The sequence below is a fragment of the Macaca thibetana genome, chromosome 20 (genome assembly GCF_024542745.1).
Source record: "Macaca thibetana thibetana isolate TM-01 chromosome 20, ASM2454274v1, whole genome shotgun sequence".
In the NCBI taxonomy this organism is placed as follows: Eukaryota; Metazoa; Chordata; class Mammalia; order Primates; family Cercopithecidae; genus Macaca; species Macaca thibetana.
This window is the reverse complement of record NC_065597.1, coordinates 65,121,468-65,142,448: the sequence shown is the minus strand read 5'-3', so window position 1 is coordinate 65,142,448 and position 20,981 is coordinate 65,121,468. Positions and strand designations below refer to the sequence as shown.

Sequence of the window (20,981 nt, the reverse complement as noted above, 5' to 3'; positions counted from 1 at the left end):
GCCAATAGGCAGGAGAGCTGGGGAAAGGGGCTGGCTCCTTCTGCTACCCCCAGTCCCTCCTCCCTTCACCCCTATACTCTCGCAGCAGATGGAGGAGCCCCACCACTACGCTTGGCCTCCAGAGCAGGGGCGATGTTCACAGAACCCGAAATCAGCAAATACAGATGGAGAGGGGCTCCGGTGGAGAGACTGGCAGGGAGAGAGGAGCTGTTTGAAATCCAGGACATGCCATGGTGGAAGGAATACTTCAATTCCAAGTTTAACACTTGGAGGAACTGGAAGGGGAGGGAAAAGAGAGGAAAGCGGTGCCTGGCAGGAACTGGAGAGGGAGAGGGAGCAAGGGAGCAGGTGCAGCTACTAGATTGCATGACCTGAAGTGCAAAATGCTCAAAGCAGTGCCTAGCATTATCCGGATGCCCAAAAGGCACATGTTCATTGCTGTCGTTGTTACCCTGTCCTGTCTGGGTCATCAGCTCCCCACAGGTGTAACCAATTCTCTGCCTCCACCTGACCTGGGGGAGAGATGCCGTCCCAGCAGGAGGTGGGTCCAGCTACATCAGGGTGGGTACTCCTGTCCTCTGCTCAGGGCTCACTGCACAGGCAGAGTCCTCTTCCCATACTCGCCTCAATCCTGGACCCCATTTGGGTTTTATTAACATCCTGTTCACTCTGTCTCAGCTCTGATTGCCAGCGCCCACATCATCCACCTTGGCATTCTTCTTGTGGACTAGTCTTGTGTAGGCCGGGTAAGAAGTACAGTACGCTCAGAATTGAATCACAGTTAGTTACTGTGACTAATTTCATTCATTCTATAGCCATCCATCCACTTAATATGTCTTGAGCCAGATCCCACGCCAGACGCTGTGCTGGAGATGGGGTTGCAACGGTAAAGAAACGGCGGTGCTCACTTCCTGGTGCTCAGAACCTGGGGTAGGGGCGTCCCTCTGCTGCCAGCCCATGGTGGTGGTTCAGCATCACCCAGCTCCCTCTCTCGGAGCTTCTGACTCTAGGGATAGGAAAGGGTCAAGGAATCCGTATTTTTAAAACATGTATATTTCACATGACTATTTTCAAGGCAGTTCGGGAAACTGCATCCTAAGGAAAGGAAATCTACTGGACTGGGGAAAAAAAGAAGCTGAGAGGACCCCTCGGCGAGATCTGGTAAGGCTTTCCTGGGAAACTGACTGACAGCTGTGACCTGTGACTACAGGTCAAGGCTGTGAACTGGGGAAAGAAGGGAGGGACAGGAACCAACGTTCCAGGAGGAGGGAACAGCGCGTGCGAAGACCCTGATGTGGGTAAATGCAGCTTGGGGGTAATGGGGAGCTGGAGAGGTGGCTGTGAGTTGGAGTCAGAGACAGAAATGGGGTATCCTAGGAGCCCTGGGGAGCCCTGGGAGGGTTTTGTGCAAAAGGCCTGCTGTGATCGTTGTTTTGAAAAGGTTTCTCATTCAGCAGATGCCTGTACTGAGCCATACAGGCCCCATGCCAGCTTCTGGCAGAATCAGGCTTCTCTCCCAGTTCCCTCTCCCTGTCAGGCCCTGGCTAGCCCCGCTTCTGCAGGCCTTGGCAGAGGGAGGAGGGGAAGCCCAAGTGGCCTGGAGGCCCCAGCTCCGCTCCTCTCCCTGTCTTGGCAGACAGAAAGCTATAGACTGGGTTTTGGCATCTCCCACCGGCTGTGTCTGCCTCAGCATCCCCCCAGACCCAGCGGTGGGTGGGCACCCCTTAGGGAACCCGTTGGCCCTACTGCCAAGAACCCCTTTGCTCTCCAGAAGGTGATGTCAGGACTACCCCCCATCCCCCAACACACACTCCACCCCTCCTCCAGACCAGAAGGGGTCACCTGCCAAGACACTAACAGATGGGCCACGGGGAGCTCAGAGGAGCAGGCATGCGGCCCCTTGGGCAGAGTCCTCATCCCTGCACCTGACTCAGCCCCGCGCTCCCACCACCACCTCCTCATATGCTCCAGAGTCTTGGGGAGCAAACGGGGAACAGGGGGATCCCCAGCCGCTTCTCAATCCCGCAGAAGCTGGTGGGTAGGAGGCAGTGGCAGTCAGGGGAGCAGGGGGGCAGTATCCACGGTGAGCTGGGCTGGGTTGGAACAGAGCTGGCCAGGTGCCCGAGGTCTGTGTAGGGGTGTGGCGGGTGTGGTGCGCGCCGAGGGGCGGGGTTACAGAGTGGCTTCGTTTGCATACAACTGTGAGGGGCGGGGCCATGCTGCCTACCATAATTCTTGATCTGCGATCTCCCCACCTCCGCAGCAGCCAGACTTCCCCCCACCCAGCCTCGTTATCTCCTCTTTGATTAAATTTAATGCTCCTGAACCAAATTCCTGGAATCCAGGGAAGATAGATGGGGGTTGGGGACAGAATGAACCCCGCCCTGCAAACTGATGACACTGCTCCCGTTTCCATTTCTGGAAAAAATCAAGTCCACTGGCATTTCTGAGAAACCAGTATGGGGAGGTGCGACAGGGAGGGGGTCATATCCCAACAAGGGTCATTTGCTCTCTTCCCCAGACTCCTGGGGTCCTCAAACTCTCTCCTCCTCCTCCTCTTATTCCAGGGGCAGCGCTGAGTGAGAAGCCCCTTCACCCAGCATGCACCACTGTCTTGCTAAATCTGAGTGCCAGTCAGCGAGTTCTACGTGGGAAAGGCCCCTGCAGGGTCGCTTTCCATTTTGAAGCAGGGTGTCCCTAACAGCTCGTAGGCCAGCAGGACCAGCTACTGAGTGCCCGCTATGTGCCAGTCTCTGTGACCCCGACCTCATATACATTCACTCAAATAACCCTTGCTAAGTAAGCCTTTATGAGTAGAGACTATTGTCATTGTCCCCATTTTACAGATGAGAAAACCGAGGCTTGGAGTGTGTAAGTGAGTTGCGGAGGCCCCCAGAGGGGGAGCTGAAGAACTCGGATTTAAATCCAGGCAGAGGGGCTTCAGACGTAAGAGTGGGTGCTTTCAACTCAAGTGCTGACCACAAAGAGGGTGAAAAGCTGTCATCTGTGCTGGGAGGGACATAGGGTGACTGGCTGCAAAAGCACAGAGCACCCTTAAAAGGTGACAGGGGCCTGAATCGGGACTAAGGTGAGCCAAGGGAGGCATATAATGTGATGAGGTCCTTGGGTTTGTGCCAATGCAGACCCTTTAGTTGAAAGGCCATGAGAGCAGGTCCTTCTTATGTGTACATAGATTTATTACGTAAATTTTCAAGATATTTTCCAATTTTTTAATCACTAAGTTTTCTTGTATCTAATGGAAATTTCCGTGCAGAAATTTCCTTAGAAAGGTCTAAGAAGGCTGGGCGCGGTGGCTCAAGCCTGTAATCCCAGCACCTTGGGAGGCCGAGACGGGTGGATCACGAGGTCAGGAGATCGAGACCATCCTGGCTAACACGGTGAAACCCCGTCTCTACTAAAAAAATACAAAAAAACTAGCCGGGCGAGGTGGCGGGCGCCTGTAGTCCCAGCTACTCGGGAGGCTGAGGCAGGAGAAAGGCGTGAACCCGGGAGGCGGAGCTTGCAGTGAGCCGAGATCCCGCCACTGCACTCCAGCCTGGGCGACAGAGCAAGACTCCGTCTCAAAAAAAAAAAAAAAAAAAAAGAAAGGTCTAAGAATAAGATCACAGGAAGGAAGAGAATGGGCTGCACCAGCCATAACGAATCCTTTCTCTTTCTTAAAAAGTCAAGGTGAAGGCTGGGCGCGGTGGCTCACGCTTGTAATCCCAGCACTTTGGGAGGCCGAGGCAGGCGGATCACGAGGTCAAGAAGTTCGAGACCAGTCTGACTAACATGGTGAAACCCCATTTCTACTACAAATACAAAAATTAGCCGGGCACGGTGGTATGCACCTGCAATCAGGAGGCTGAGGCAGGAGAATCGCTTGAACCCGGGAGGCAGAGGTTGCAGTGAGCCAAGATTGCACCACTGCACTCCAGCCTGGGCAACACAGTGAGACTCTGTCTCAAAAAAAAAAAAAAAAAAAGATGAAATTAGCATAACATAAAATTAACTATTTTAAAGTGTTCAGGAGTATTCACAGTGAATTCACAATGTTCATCAGCTCTATCTAGTTCCAAAACATTTTCATTGCCAACTGGAGACCATGTACCCTTGGGCAGTTGCTCCCCAGTCCCTTCTCCCAGACCATTAAGGGTGAAATGAGGCCAGGCATCATGGCTCACACCTGTAATCCCAGCACTTCAGGAGGCTCTTTAGGAGGATCGCTTGAGGCCAGGAGTTGGAGACCAGCTTAGGCAACACAGTGATACCCTGTTCTCTACAAAAAATAAAGAAAATTAGTTGGATACGGTGGTGTGTGCCTGTAGCCCTATAGTCCCAGCTACTCTGGAGGCTGAGAGCAGGGAATTGCTTGAGTCCAGGAGTTGGAGGCTGCAGTGAGCCATGATCACACCACTGCACTCTAGCCTGGGTGACAGAGTGAGACTCTGTCTGGAAAAAAAAAAAAAAGCCAGGCTCAGTGGCTGACGCCTGTAATTCCAGCACTTTGGGAGTCCAAGGCAGGTGGATCACTTGATCTCAGGAGTTCAAAGACCAGCCTAGGCAACATGGTGAAACCCTGTTTCTACAAAAAATACAAAAATTAGCCGGGTGGGGTAGCGTGGGCCTGTAGTCCCAGCTACTTGGGAGGCTGAGGCATGAGAATCGCTTGAACCTGGGAGGCAGAGGTTGCAGTGAGCCGAGATCACGCCACTGCACTCCAGCCTGGGGGACAGAGTAAGACCCTGTCTCAAAAAAAAAAAAAAAAAAAAAGTAAGAAAAGAGAAAAAAACTTGAAGTGACCCGAAGTGAAGACTTCTTAGATTTTGCGCCCCCAGTGTCCTGCCGGCCTTGCCTCGCCCTGGTCCTCCCTGATCTGCCTTTCAGTTCATCCATAACCACAGCCTCTTATCTGCTCTCAGCTCCTAGATAAGGGCAGCCCCTTATCAGCAGAGGAGGTCCACACCCCTGGGGAAGGCAGGCCTCTCTCATTCACACCCTCAGCCGAAGGGTCTCCCTTATCTTCGGAGACCACCAACAGCCCAGGGCCCAGCAGAGGCAGCTGCAGACACCCACTCCCAGCACACGCACACACTGCCAGGTGCTGACCTACCAGGCGTGTGGCCTGGGCCAGCAGCCCCTCAGATATCCCCGACTCAGGCTGTCCAGGGTTCTGCGGCCCATGGGTGCCCACACCCGTGCCTGCCCCCGGAGGAGCGCCAGGAATCCCAAGCAGCCTTGCTGGGTGGGGGGCGGAGGGAGGGGCCGGCTGTCTCGGGGGACACAGAGAATTCCACCGGGGAGCATGTCTGGGGTCACATGGGATGGGAGAAGGTGTGGCAAGAGGCTTATAGCCCAGCCCCCTGTGCCATACGGAGACCAAGAATGTTCTGCATGTGGAATAAGACTCCATATCGCGGCTTAGGAATTTTAATTGTGTGCTTTAAACCTGTCTCCCATTCCTGCTCCTCCTCCCGCCCCTCACCCTGGGAGCAGGGACACTTGTTTAGAGTGCCTTGGAAATCACAGGAGCGAACAGCCAGGACTTTGTGTGATAGTGACACACTGACATTTCTGGACCAGGCAAAAAATGCAGCCGCCTCCCTCCCAGGCAGTGCCTTGTCACTGACACTGGCTGGGAGTAGAGGAGTGGGGGCAAAAGCGCCAGCGGGGGGCCACCTGGGTGGGTGCATAAGCACTGAAGGCCAGGGCCAACCCATCCTAGCTGTGTAACTGTGGGCAAGGGACCTAGACTCTCTGTGCCTCAGTTTCCTTATCTGTAAAGTGGGGATGAGCATGGGGATTATCTGAGATAGAGCACTTGGCATCTCCCAAGCATTCAAGCTGTTAGTGCCAGTTTTTTTTTTTTTTTTTTTTTTTTTTTTTTTTTGAGACAGGGTCTTGCTCAGTCACTCAGGAGGGAGTGTAGTAGCACCATCATAGCTCACTGCAGCCTTAAACTCCTGGACTCAAGTGATTCTCCTGCCTCAGCCTCCCAACTGGGACCACAGGTGCACACCACTGTGCCCAGCAAATTTTTTTTTTTAGAGATGGGGTCTTGCTATGTTGCCCAGGCTGGTCTTGAAGTCCTGGCCTCAAGGAATCCTCCCACCTTGGCCTCCAATTGTTACTGTTATCATTACTGTCTTCTCCAGAGAATGAAGAAATGTTTAATCAAATCGGCCCCTCTGAGAGCAAGGCTGTGGGATCCTCTGCTCCTTTAGATGCCCCTGTGGGGTCGGCCTTTGCCTGACCCTTTTTGGTCTGTGGGTCCACCCTAAACAATAGTTTTTTCTTTATTTTGGGAAGCTGTGGTCAGTAGTAGTTCAGACCCAGGATTCTCATAACTGGACATAACTGTCTCAGTCATTTATTATTTGCAAATCCTCACTTAGGGGGACCATTATATAGATAAGGAGACGGTGTGACTATGGCTAAGTTTCTTAACCTCTCTGTGCCTTAATTTCCATTTCCATGTTTCAGGGCTGGTGATGATTAAAATGAGATGGTACTTTTAAAATTGCCTGGCACAGAGCAAATCCTCAATAAATATGAGCTGTTATTCTTAAAATATTACTGAATACCCCTTAGATATGGAGGTATTAGTCCTATCATCCTAACTTAGTCCTCACAGTCACCCATGAATGGGGGAAATGAATATTGGCCCCCTTTGACAGATAAGGAAACTGAGGTTCAGTGACTCAGTGACCTTCCCAAGGCAACACAGCTAGTGGGGAGTGGAGTCAAATTAGATCTAGTGTGAAAGTTCTGCTCATGCCAGGATCACTGGCTAGCACCTGACATCCCAGTGCTTTGGGAGACTGAGGCGGGAGGATCGCTTGAGGCCAGGAGTTCAAGACCAGCTTAGGCAACATGGCAAAACCCTGAGGAAGGAAGGAAGGAAGGAAGGAAGGAAGGAAGGAAGGAAGGAAGGAAGGAAGGAAGGAAGGAAGGAAGGAAGGAAGGGAGGGAGGGAGGGAGGGAGGGAGGGAGGGAGGGAAGGAGGGAGGGAGGGTCCTGCTCTTGACCATGGTAGGAAGGAAGGAGGGAAGGAAGCGGGGAATGGAGGAAGCGGGGAATGGAGGAAGGGAGGAAGGGAGGGAGGGAGGGAGGGAGGGAGGGAGGGAGGGAGGAAGGAAGGGGTCTTGCTCTTGACCATGGTGTCATCCCACCACCTCTTTTAAATAATGACAGAGAAGGAGAACCCCTTCTCCACATGAGATTAGGTGGCCTCCTTCTTTATATTTTCAGGATTTGTCAAAGAAAATCTACAATAATAGAAGGCTAGTATCAATTCAATAATGTATTCGTTGAACCCAATGGCATCCACGAACATTTCAATCATAGCTTAAAAAGCGTTGGAGATCTATTTTTTTTCTACCCATGTTTTGGTGCTCACGTGGGCTCAAGGATTCTGTCCCAATAATGCTGAGGTTTTCCTAGACATCCTCATGTTGGGGGACCCATTATACAGACAAGGCGACTGAGGCTCACTGAAGTGCAGGAACCTTGCCAACTCAAGCGCCTGACTTCAAGGTTGGTTTTTCCTGAAAGATCACTGGCCCCCGTCTGCCTAAATGTAGCTGCATCTGGTGGTGTATAGTCCCTGTGTCTCCTTGTAGCGCCTATAAGCGCCAGGGGGGCCACAGTCCAAGTTGACTCATCTTCCTTCCCCACTGTACCTGTTGCCCAGGTGAGACATAATAGGTGCTTATCTCAGATGGTAACAGAAGAGAAGGCGAGCAGTGGCCAAGTTCAGGAAAGATTCGGAAGGTAGTATGCACGTGACTTTTTGATGAATTAAATGTGGGGTGTGGGAGAAAGGGATCAAGGATGACTCTAAGGTTGGGGATCAGCTGGGGAAGAACAGAGGGTGGCCTGGAACTGGGCAGGTAAAGCTAGAAATGTCGTCAGGAGCTGAGTTCAGGAGCCTGGATTTAGAAGCCAGAAATTTGGGAGTCAGTGGGGGGATGAATGGGATTAAAAGGAGGGGAAGGTACGCTGGGCTAATGCCTGTAATCCCAGCACTTTACAAGGCCAAGGTGGGTGGATCGCCTGAGGTCAGGAGTTGGAGACCAGCCAGGCCAACATGGTGAAACCCCATCTCTGCTAAAAATACAAAAAATTAGCTGGGCACAGTGGTGTGCATCTGTAGTTCCAGCTACTTGGGAAGCTGAGGCAGAAGAATCGCTTGAACCCAGGGAGGGAGATGTTGCAGCGAGCCCAGATTATGCCATTGCACTCTAGCCTGGGTGACAAGAGCGAAACTCCATCTCAAAAGAAAAGAAAAAAATAAAATAAATAAATAAGAGGGGAAGGAGTGAAATCCCCTATGGAAGAGATATATTAAGAAACTGAGGCCTGGCTGGGTGCGGTGGCTCATGCCTGTAATCCCAGCACTTTGGGAGGCCGAGGCAGGCGGATCTTGAGGTCAGGAGATCGAGACCATCCTGACTAACACAGTGAAACCCCATCTCTACTAAAATTACAAAAAATTAGCTGGGCATAGTGGTGGGCGCCTGTAGTCCCAGCTACTTGGGAGGCTGAAGCAGGAGAATCGCTTGAACCCGGGAGGCGGAGGTTTGCAGTGAGCCAAGATCGCAGCATTGCACTCCAGCCTGGGTGACAGAGAGAAACTCCAACTCAAAAATAAACAAACAATTCTATGGCATTCAGTATATTCACAATGTTATGCAACCACCTCTCTCTAGTTCCAAAACATTTTCATCACTCCAAAGTAAAACCCTGCATCCACTAAGCAGTCACTCCCCGTTCCCCTCTCCCAGCAACCGTATCTGTTTCTATGGATTTGCCTATTCTGGACATTTCATATAAATAGAATCATACACTATGTGGCATTTCTGTCTAGCTTTTTTCACTTAGCATCCTGTTTTCAAGGTTCATCCACGTTGCACCGTGGATCAGTGAGTGCTTCATTCCATTTTATGGCTAAATCAGACTCCTTTGTATGGATTCAGCACACTTTGTTTTCCCATCCATCCATGGATAGACATTTGGGTCATTCCACCCTTTGACTAATGTGATCAGTGCTGCTGTGAACATTCGTGCACGAGTATTTGAGGATCGTTTTTACTTCTCTTGGGTAAACACCTAGGAGTGAAATTGCTAGGTCATAGGGCAGTTTTATGTTTAACTACTTTTTGAGGAGTGCAGTGGCATAATCGTGACTCACTGAAACCTCCGTCTCCCAGGTTCAAGCGATTCTCCCACCTTAACCTCCCCAGTAGCTGGGATTACAGGTTTGCACCAACACACCTGGCAAATTTTTGTATTTTTAGTAGAGATGTGGTTTCCCCACATTGGCCAGGCTTGTCTGGAACTCCTGGCCTCAAGTGATCCACCCACCTCGGCCTCCCAAAGTGCTGGAATTACAGGTGTAAGCCACCACACCTGGCCTCCCATAGCTATTTCTAAAATACTCCATCGGCCAGACGTGGTGGCTCACGCCTATAGTCCCAACACTTTGGAAGGCCGAGACGTGTGGATCACCTGAGGTCAGGAGTTTGCGGCCAGCCTGGTCAACATGGTGAAACCCTATCTTTCTATTAAAAATACAAAAATTACCAGGCGTAGTGGTGGGTGCCTGTCATCCCAGCTAGCGAGGCAGGGGAAGTGCTTGCACCCAGGAGGTGGAGGTTGCAGTGAGCTGAGATTGCACCATTGCACTCCAGCCTGGGTGACAGAGTGAAACTCCATGTCAAATAAATAAATACATAAACAAACACTCCATCTACCAAGGCTGGGATTCACACCCAGAACTTCTGATTCCAAATCCTGGTTATTTTTGTGGGTTTTTTTTTTTTCTCTCTCTGCCCCACACTGCTAGCAATCCCCCGCACCTCGGACTCTCCTCATTCCATAGATGAGGACCACAGGTGAGAAACTTGTTCCAGGCCACACAGGTCCTAAGTGACAGTGCTGGGCTCTAGATTTTGAGCTATCAAGTCTAATCTTAAAACACCATGGTCTACACTGTGCTCCTAAGGTGACAAACAGGTAACAGAGAGAGAGAGTGAGAGAGAGAGAGAAAAATGCAGATAACAAATAGGTACGAAAAAGAGAAATTCGGCCCCTTCCAAACAAAATACTGTTTTACTTTGTTTCTCAGCCTTTTCCAATTTTATGCCAGCGTGGAACGAGGCGCCAGGGCGGTGCTCAGGTGTGGCCCACCAGGCGCGGGGTGCAGGGGAAGGTCTTACGCATGCCCATGCACTTCTCCTTGTCGATGCAGAGGGTGTTGGCCTTGATGGCGAGCTCGTGCTCTAGCCGGCACTTGGTCATGACCAGCAGCTGCAGCATGTCCTGTGTCTCCCGCAGCCGCAGCTTGAGGGTCTGCAGGGTGTCGTCGATGGTGAATACCTCGTTAACCAGCCTGGGGTGAGGGAAGAGGAGAAGCCACAGGTTATTCATTTATTTTTATTTGTTTATTTTTTTGAGACAGAGTCTCACTCTGTCACCCAGGCTGGAGTGCAGTGGCATGATCTCGGTTCACTGCAACCTCTGCCTCCCGGGTTCAAGCAATTCTGCTTCAGCCTCCCGAGTAGCTGGGATTACAGTCACGCACCACAACGCCCAGCTAATTTTTGTATATATATATATATTTTTTTTAGTAGAGGCAGGATTTCACCATGTTGGTCAGGCTGGCCAAGAACTCCTGACCTCAAGTGACCCACCTGCCTTGGCCTCCCAAAGTGCTGGGATTACAAGTGTGAGCCACGGTGCCCAGCCTGGCACAGGTTATTAGGTTCAAGGTAGATGTACTCACTGTGCACTGGGAACTGTGCCTGACAGCAGCAAGCAAGACAGGCAAGGCTCATCAGCCCTCCCTGGGAAGGCAGAGGCAGAATAGGTAGACGAGTAAATACACAAGAGAACTGTCAAGGGTAATGTACACAAAGGAAGAAATAAGACAGGATGGTAAAACGGAACAGGAGACCAATCTGGAGATTCCTTGGTAAGTTAGACATAGACTTACCATACAGTCCAGCAGTCCTGCTCTTGGGTATATACCCAAAAGAACGGAAAACAGGTGTTCAAACCAAAACGTGTACATGAATGTTCACAGCAGCCCTATTCACGATAGCCAAAAGGTGCAAGCAGCTCAAATGTCCATGGATGGATGGATGAGTAGATAAGCACAATGTTATCAAGCCACAAAATGGGAGATTATTCAGCCATAATAAAAAGGAATGAAATACAGCTGGGTGTGGTGGCTCACGTCTGTAATTCCAGCACTTTGGGAAGCCGAGGCAGGTGGATCACTTGAGGTCAGGAGTTCAGGACCAGCCTGGCCAACATGGGGAAACCCCATCTCTACTGAAAATACAAAAAATTAGCCAGGCATGATGGCGCGTGCCTGTAATCCCAGCCACTTGAGAGGCTGAGGCGGGGGAAGCTCTTGAACCCGGGAGGCGGAGGTTGCAGTGAGCTGAGATCGCACCATTGCACTCCGACTGAGCGAAACTCCGTCCCAAAAAAAAGAAAAAAAAAAAGTGATGAAATACTAATACCTGTGACAACATGGATGAATCTTGAAAAACATGATGCTAAACAAAGGAAGTCAGACACGAAAGGACAAATATTACATGACTGCATTCATAAGAAACGTCCAGAATAGGCAAAGCCACACAGACAGAAAGTTAACTGGTGTCTTCCAAAGGTCAGGCGGTGGGGAGAATGTAGAAGATTCTTTAATGGGTACAGGGTTTCCTTTTGGGTTGATGAAAATGTCATAGAACTAGAGAGTAGTGAAGATTGCACAAACACCGTGAATGTACCAAATGTCACTGATGGTAAAGTTTGTGTTATGCGTACTTTATCACAATTTTTTGTGTTTTTTTGGTTTGTTTTTTTTTTTGAGACGGAGTCTCGCCCTGTCACCCAGGCTGGAGTGCAGTGGTGCAATCTCGGCTCACGGCAACCTCCACCTCCCGGGTTCAAGCAATTCTCTTGCCTCAGCCTCCCAAATAGCTGGGATTACAGAAGCCTGCTACCACACTCAGCTAATTTTTTTGTGTTTTAGTAGAGGCAGGGTTTCACCGTGTTGCCCAGGCTGGTCTCGAACTCCTGAGCTCAGGCAATCTGCCAGTCTCAGCCTCCCAACATGCTGGGATTACAGGCAGGAGCCCCCATACCTGGCTCTATAATTTTTTCCTAAACAGGATAACAGGGCCAGCCTCGTCTAGGTAAGAGCCTCACTCAGTCTTCGTTACTGGCCAGGGCACCATCCCCAGCTGCTATGCTAGCGGCCCACAGATGTGCACTTCTCCAGAGAATCATGTTGCTCAGCCAATCAGAGCTATCTCACCTGGGAGGAGAGTCCCTGCCAGTGGCCACAGGCAATGACTGGCTGACTCAGGTACAAAGGGTCTCTGGTGCAGACATCTCCATGATGCACTTCACGGTCTAGAGCCCCTTGCAGGATCAGCTGGGGCTGAGCTGCCCCGTACTACTTCCCCACCCCCCTCCTTCTGAGGCTTTGCTTTTCTAGAACTTTCCGAGGAGAGGACTTTTTTTTCTTTTTTCTTTTTGAGACAGAGTCTCACTTTGTCTAGGCCAGAGTGCAGTGGCGCAGTCATAGCTCACTGCAGCCTCAACTTCCTTGGCTTAAGCGTTCCTCCAGCCTCACCCTCTGAAGTAGCTGGGTCTACAGGTGTGCAAAACCGCACTTGACTAATTTTACATTTTTTGTAGAGACAAGGTTTCACCATGTTGCCCAGGCTGGTCTCAAACTCCCGGGCTCAAGCAGTCTGCCCGACTTGGCCTCCCAAAATGCTGAGATTACAGGCATGAGCCACCACACCCAGCTGATTTTAATTTTAATTTTTATTTTTTAGACAAAGTCTCCCTTGTCACCCAGGCTGGAGTGCAGTGGTGCCACCATAGCTTACTGTAGCCTCAAACCTCTGGGTTCAAGAGATCCTCCTGTCTCAGCCTCCCAAATAGCTGAGGCTACAGGCATGCACCACCACACCTGGTTAATTTTAAAAAAAAGGTTTTATAGAGATGGGATTTCTTTTTTTTGCCTCCAGGTTGGTCTCAAACTCCTGGGCTCAAGTGATCCTCCTCCCTCAGCCTCCCATGAGATGACTTTGACCAGAGAAGAAGATGAGACTGAGCTGGACGTGTGAAGGCCAAGAGGGAAAGTGGGCTTTGGCAGTGCTGTGGAGTAGAACTTTCTGTGAAGATGGGAATGTCTATATCTGCACCATCCAGTGTGGTACCCACCAGCCCCACAGAGCTAATGAACTGAGAAACTGAATTTTTAATTGTATTCCTTTAATTTAAAATTTAAATTTTGGCTGGGCGTGGTGACTCACGCTTGTAATCTCAGCACTTTAGGAGGCTGAGACGGGCAGATCACTTGAAGTCAGGGGTTCGAGACCAGCCTGGCCAACATGGTGGCAAAACGCCGTCTCTACTGACAACACAAAAAAATTAGTCAGGTGTCGTGGTGCACACCTGTAATCCCAGCTACTTGGGAGGCTGACCCAGGGGGCAGAGGTTGCAGCCTGTAATCCCAACACTTTGGGAGGCTGAAGCGGGCAGATCACTTGAGGTCAAGAAGTTGAGACCACCCTGGCCAACATGGTGAAACCTGGTCCTTACTTAAAAAAAAAAAATACAAAAATTAGCCAGGTGTGGTGGCATGTGCCTGTAATCCCAGCTACTCAGGAGGCCGAGGCAGGAGAATCACTTGAACTCGGGAGGCAGAGGTTGCAGTGGGCTGAGATCATGCCACTACACTCCAGCCTGGGCAATAGAGCAAGACTCCATTTCAAAAAAAAAAAGAAAAAAAGAGAAAAGCACATGCAAAATTAAGGGCTTGGGTTTGTTCTCAGCGCTGTGGGAAGCCATGGGGTGGGGGCGGGGGGGTTGAAACAGGGAATGACATGCTGATTGGAGTTTCGGGATAACCTCCAGGCGGCTGTGTAAGATGAGATTGGAAGGGGCAAGAGTAGAGGCAGGAGAAAGGTTAGGAGGTTATTGTGAATCCACACGGAGCGGATTGGATGGTGTTCCCCAGAAAGATATGTTCAAGTCCTAAGCCTTGGTGGGCGTGTGATGTTATTAGGAAATAAGGTCTTCGCAGGCGTAATGAAGTTAAGGATCTTAAGATGAGATCATCCTGGATTTAGGGTGACACTGAAATCCAATGACTGATCTCCTCGTAAGAGAAAGGAGAGGGAGGTTTGAGACACGGAGACATGCAGGGGAGAAGGCCATGTGGAGATGGAGGCAGAGATGGTAGCGATGCGGGTACAAGCTGAGGGACGCCAAAGATTGCTGACAGTCCCCCGGAACCGGGAGAGTGGCAGGGGACAGAGCCTCTCTCAGAGCCTCCAGGAAGAGCAACCTTGATTTGGAACTTCGGGCCCCCAAAGCTGTGAGGGAATAAACTTCTGTTCTCTGTAGCCACCCAGTTTGTAGTAATTTGTGATAGCAGCCCTGGGAAATGAAGGCAGCAAGCTGAGCTGTGATGGTGGCTTGGCTGTGGGACTGCGCTGGGGGTCCCACCTGTGCAGAGAAGAGACAATGAAACCGTGCTCAGGACCGGAGGACATGAAGCTGGGTGAACTTCCCCATGGTGAGCCTGGGCTAGAGAGAAGCGAAGACAAGTGACAGCAGCAGCCTGGAAACTTCCACCAGCACTGTCCAATAGAACTTTCTAGAGCAAGGGAGATGTTCTGTGCTATGTTATCTGATATGGTAGACCCTAGCCACATGTGGATACTGAGCTCTTGAAATATGGTTAGTGTGAATAAGGAAATGAATTTTTAACTTTATTTAATTTTAATTAAAATTAAGTTGTTTTTTGTTGTGTTTTTTTTTTTGACAGGGTGTTGCTCTGTTGCCCAGGATGGAGTACAGTGGCACGATTATAGCTCACTGCAGCTTCCAACTTCTGTGCTTAAGCAATCCTCCTGCTTCAGCCTCCTGAGTAGCTTGGACTATAGGCACACCACCACGCCTGGATAATTTTTGTATTTTTTGTAGAGATGGGGTCTTGCTATATTGTCCAGGCTGGTCTCGAACTGCTGGCCTCATGCAATCCTCCCACCTCAGCCTCCCAAAGTACTGGGGTTACAGGTCTGAACCACCACACCTAGCCTTTAAAGTTCAATTTTAAATGGACTTTCTGGGGGATAGGCATGGATGGGACCCCAGTGATTGGAGTAGGTCAGGAGAAGAGAGACCACTTGCAGGAGGAAAAGGAAAAAGACGGCCCAAAGGCAGGAATGGAGGGGATGGGGACAAGGAAGATCATGCGTAGATGGGACAATGTAGCCACTGGAGAAGGGAGACAGCCTGAATCCTATCATCTGCTCAGTTCCCAAGACAGCCATGCATACAAACCAAAACACAACATGCACAGACACACAGACACACAGACACACACACACACACACGGCCCGACTCCTGAACCAAACATGCTCTACCTTCTTGCTCTCTGTCTGTCCTCCTCAGTGGTATGACTGTTGAACAGGAAACGGGAAGGCAGAGAGCTTGCCCCAAAGCGGGAGGTCCTCCAGGCAACTCCCCCAGAAGCCCTGTTCTGTAGAAGTCCCCTGTGGGGGCCGGGCACTGTGGCTCATGCCTGTAATCCCAGCACTTTGGGAGGTGGAGGTGGCTGGATCACTTGAGGTTAGGAGTTCGCAACCAGTCTGGCCAACATGGTGAATCCCTGTCTGTACTAAAAATACAAAAATTAGCCGAGCATGGTGGCAGGCACCTGTAATCCCATGTACTCAGGAGGCTGAGGCATGAGAATCTCTTAAACCTGGGAGGTGGAGGTTGCAGTGAGCCGAGATCGTGCCACTGCACCCCAGCCTGGGCAACAGAGTGAGACTCAATTTAAAGAAAAAAAAAATAGTCCTGTTGGGGAGGTGAAGGGATCACCTGAGCCCTCCACTCCAGGAGGTGCTGGGGTTCAGCTTGAGCATCAAAGAAGCAGGGGCAGGTGGAAGACAGGTCAGCAGAGCCCAGCCCCCACTGTTCTGCACCCAGGACCCAGACCCCATCCAGCCCACTTCCAGAGCTGAAGACCTAGCAAGCCAGAAGCAGGCCTGCTGGGTGTTGCTCTGTTGCCCAGGGTGGAGTGCAATGGTGCAATCATAACTCACTGCAGCCTCCAACTCCTGGGCTTAAGCAATCCTTCTGCCTCAGCCTCCTGAGTAGCTGGGACTACAGGTACATGCCACCATCCCTGGCTAATTTTTGTATTTTTTTTTTTAGAGATGGGGTCTTGCTATGTTGTCCAGGCTGGTCTCAAACTCTTGGCCTCAAGTGATCCTCCTGCCTCAGCCTCCCAAAGTGGGAGGGACCCCAGGCCCTCAAGTTCAAAGCCTTGAATCATGTTGCCTGCCCCTCCACCCCACACCAACACATACCCTGCTTTTTCCATTTCCTAAATGGTTACTTAGGCGGTAACTGAAGCTGGGCAAAAATCATCGCTTGGACACCACCCAACACTTTTTCTGGATTATCTATCCTCTTTCTCCTAACTGATAGCTTTCTTCTTGACATCTTTTCACTTCTAGCAGTGGGGTCTCCACACCAGGATGGAGGAAGCACGGTCCATCGCTGGACCAAGACCTGTACTCCTTGCCCAGTGAAGCCCTGGCTTCGTGCTGTGTGACTGTGACAGTTTTTTCAACCTCTCTGGACCTCAATTTATCTTCCCATTTGACAATAGTAGGAGTAACAGACTTCTCAACTCCCCTAGGAGTAAGACTGAAAGGGACAGAACTCAAAAGAAGCTCAAGGAATTGCAGTTAGACATCAGGGTGAATTTCCCTTGCTGTAGGCCAGGGCTGAAATAATGTGCACAAGGAAGCCTGAGGATGGTCCTTTCCATCTTCTTCTCATGGGGGATATCAACTCAGTATCTTGTCAAAAGAAGTACTGCTATGAAACCCGGTGAGCACAGCCCTGGGCACAGTTAATGCAGAATAAGATTTATGGAGCAAATGAGCAGCTGCAATGGGGCCAAACTCAGTCTCCTCCCACTCCACCAGAAACCCTGTTAGTGCCCATAGAAGGATGTTCCAAGGATGACCCTCAATGATCCCCACCTCCTGGTATCACACCCTTGAGTGTGGGCTGAACCTAGAGACTTGGTTCTAAAGAAGAGCATGCAGAAAGAGTGATGGGTGTCACTTCCATGGTTAGGTTACAAAAGACTGCGACGTCCTTGCTCCTGGTACTGTTATTGTTCTTCTGGCTTGCATGCTTTGTTGAAGCAAGCCACCGTGCTGGAAAGACCCATGGGTGAGTGAGGGTGGCTGCCAGCCAACAGCCAGCAAAGAACTGATTTCTGTCAACAAGCATGGGAGTGAGCTTGGATGTGGAACCCTCCCCAGTCCAGCCTTGGAATAAGACCACAGCCCCAGCTGACACCTTGATTGCAACCTCTGGAAGACCCTGGCATGTGGAACCTAGCAAGGAACCTAGCCCAATTCCTAACCCACAGAAACTGAGATAACAAATGTGGTTCTTTCAAGTCACTGCCTTTTGGGGTAATTTATTACATAGCAATAGACAACTAAGATAATGCCCCTAGCATAGGGGAACAGAGTGGCCAGGTGGTTTGCCCCAAGTCATACAGCACGTTCACGGGAAATAATCCCCAAGTCTGAGGACCTGTTCCTTCTTGGCCTGGCCATCATCCTATTACAATCCCCGCCCCCTGCCCCCCACAAACCTCCTTTCTAGGCAGGAATTAGTTTTTCACCCCCTGTCCTGTGAGAAAGCCCTTCGTCAACAGACACCAGCCTCCTTAGCACAGCAGGATGGGTGGAATCCATCAGCCAGGAGCTCATGAGGCTCTTCCAGGGCTTCACGGTGAGAACTTTACAAAGCAGGAGGTGGGAAATGAGTGAGGAATGAGCCAGGTGCCTCTTTCATGGGAGCCTGGAGAGAGAAGGTAAAGCCACCACCTGGGAGGCTACCATTCATTGCCTTGGCTTTCAAGGGAAACAGGAGGGTTTCTAGAGCACAACCGAGTTACAAAACCACCGCTAGTTTAGGCAAGTGAGAAGACCACAGTGCACAGGGTGGGGGTCCCAGTGATGAGGAAGCCACGCAGTGGTACAGCCCGAGCTGCATCTCAGAACTCCACCCGCACCCTGCACTCTATTGAGTTGTGGGACTGGATGTCCTGATTGAGGGAGGGTCTGTTTTTCAGACCCAGTGCACCTGGGAGCTCCTGAGACCCACCCTTCCACCTTCCTGGATTGCCAGGGGTTCTCCTGCCTCCTCTGGCCTCCCTCACTTACTTGAACTGCGGGACGTCCCTGCACAGCTCCACGTTGGGGCGCCAGGTCCGGCACTCCAGCCTCGTCTGGGCCACCTTCAGCGGGCCCTCCTTGGCCATGATGGACCTTTCCAGCAGCATGATGGTGTTCTCGGCCTGGAAGATCTCCTGCAGCGTCTGCGAGGGAACACAGGTGTCACCACCCACCAGGCCCTTTTGACCTCGTCTGACTGGGGACCTGGGGGCAGCTCAAGTCAACTAGGTCAGCCTCCAGCCAGGCACTTACGATACCCCTTCCCTGGCCTTGAGTACCTGTGGGGCAGGGAGCTCACCCTTCCTAAGAAACCCTGAGGCCCCAGGCGTGGTGGCTCATGCCTGTAATCCCAGCACTTTGGGAGGCCGAGGCGGGTGGATCACCTGAGGTCAGGAGTCGTAGACCAGCCTGGCCAACATGGTGAAACCCCATCTCTACTAAAAATACAAAAATTAGCCGGGCGTGGTGGCAGGCGCTTGTAATCCCAGCTACTCGGGGAACCGAGGCAGGAGAATTGCTTGAACCTGGGAGGTGGAGGTTGCAGTGAGCCGAGATCACGCCGTCACACTCCAGCCTGGGGGACAAGAGGGAGACTTCGTCTCAGGAAAAAAAAAAAAAAAAAAAAATGGGTTAGAAACCCTGAGAAGCCGCTTCGGGTACCCTCTAGTCACCGGGGCACTGTGGACATGGAAGACGGGCCAGTACTATGGTTAGTTTTGTTCTGAATCTCCAATAGCCATTAGAGTTGCCTGTCAGTGCTCAGCAGGAAGAAAGCAAAGGAAGCAAAGGAAGGGAGTGAGGGAGAGGAAGAGGGAGAGGAAGGGAAGGAGGAAGGCAGGCCTTTCAGATTGACAGAGACTGTTCATCTAAAACAATCTCTAAGCCAATCTCTAAGCCAGTTTCACTTAATCTGGGTTTTTCCATAATATATATATGTATGTATGTATTCAAACAGACCCAGAGTTTACCTTCTTAGTAATTAATTACTAAGTAATTAGTAATAAGTAATTAAGAAGGTAATTAAGAAGGTAATTAAGAAGGTAATTACTAAGAAGGTAAACTCTGGATCTGTATGTATTTTCCATTATTAGTAGTATTATTTTGACATGGAGTCCCGCTCTGTCGCCCAGGCTGGAGCCCAGGTAGCAGCATGATCTGGGCTCACTGCAAACTCCGTCCCCCAAGTTCAAGTGATTCTCCTGCCTCAGTCTCTCAAGTAGCTGGGATTACAGGCACCTGCTGCCTCACCTAGTTGATTTTTATATTTTTAGTACAGATGGGGTTTTGCCATGTTGGCCAGGCTTTTCTCAAACTCCTGACCTCAAGTGATCCACCTGCCTCAGCCTCACAAAGTGCTGGGATTACAGGCGTGAGCCACCACACCCAGTCTGTTTTTTTTTTTTTTTTTTTTAACAAATCCAGAGTTTACCCTCTTAGCAACTAAATCAGTGAATAAAGAAGGAAGAAGGGAAGGAAACAAGAATGCAAGGAGGGAGGGAGGGGAGGGAGAGGGAGAAAGGGGAGAGGAAGGGAGGGAGAAAATAAGGCAGGAAGGCAAGAAGGAAAACAAGTTTTTATCTGTCAAAATATTTTTCCCAATACGATGTCACTGTTGTATCCTACAATTTATGAAAATGCAGATCTCAGGGAGACGCAGGCAAGAGCCTGCTGAGGTCTGAGAATGTTCTACATCTTGATCTGAAGGTTGCACAGATATAAACATAGATGAAAATTCATCTTCAAAATCCATCAAGCTGTGAGCTTTACTGACTGTTATGCCTCAACAGAAAATTCAATGAAAATCAGAAAAAGTCAAATACAAGGCACGATTGGTGAAATGTCAACATTTGTGTTGGGTATATGAAAGTCTTTCATTTATTTTATTTTTTTGAGAAAGGGTCTTGCTCTGTCACTCAGGCTGGAGTGGAGTTGCGCAATCACAGCTCGCCACAGCCTTGACCTACTGGGCTCAAATGAGCTTCCCGCCTCAGTCTCACAAGTAGCAGGGACTACAGTCACACACCACCACACCTGGCTAATTGTTTAGTTTTTTTTCAAGAGATGAGGTCTTGCTATGTTGCTCAGACTGGTCTCAAACTCCTGAACTCAAGCAGCCATCATGCCTCAGCCTCCCAAAGTACTGGGATTACAGGTGTGGTCCACAGCACCTGCTGCAAGTCTTTGATATGATTCTCTCTACTTCTGTGTACTGGAAACTTTCCACAACAGAAAATAAAAGAATGAGAGCATGAACAAAGAATAGGCTCAAAAGTCTATGCATTTATTCCAGAAGGAACCCGTCCTTGCGCACTTGGCCAACCACAAACACACCCAGAACTGAGACACTGGCACTAAACGATGTCACATCCCCATGACTGAAACATCCACTCTCCGCCCTATTGTCACCCAGTGGCCCTCGACCTGTGAGCAGTTCTGCTGGTCACGGTGTCCCTCTCCTGTGACAAGGCCCTTTGAGGACAAGCTGTCCTGACACCCCTTCCCAGACTCAGCAGAACACAATGGCGAGGTTGCATGTGCTCAGTCCCTGAGAAGCCTAGAAATGATGCAGTGATGTCCTGCCATGATGGCCTCCAGCGCTCAGAAGGATATGCCCAAGCAACTGATGACCATGAAGAGTTCAATTTCATTTTCCCAGAGACTCTATACCAC

The 20,981-nt window shown here is 50.4% G+C and overlaps 2 protein-coding genes across 2 annotated transcripts in view; one reads left to right on the top strand and one right to left on the bottom strand.

The window, feature by feature from the left end:
* NUBP1 (NUBP iron-sulfur cluster assembly factor 1, cytosolic) overlaps nucleotides 1-20,981 on the top strand; it is a 612,258-nt gene that overhangs the window by 469,410 nt on the left and 121,867 nt on the right. The gene's annotated exons all lie outside the window — the stretch shown is intronic.
* The window catches only part of TEKT5 (tektin 5), a 68,225-nt gene continuing 57,341 nt past the window's right edge, over nucleotides 10,098-20,981 (bottom strand). Inside the window, exons 6-7 of the mRNA XM_050774360.1 lie at nucleotides 18,300-18,454; nucleotides 10,098-10,393 (exon numbers count right to left, since the gene is read on the bottom strand). Coding sequence (XP_050630317.1) covers nucleotides 10,177-10,393; nucleotides 18,300-18,454 — 372 coding nt within the window. The 3' untranslated portion in view covers nucleotides 10,098-10,176. The remainder of the gene's footprint in view (nucleotides 10,394-18,299; nucleotides 18,455-20,981) is intronic.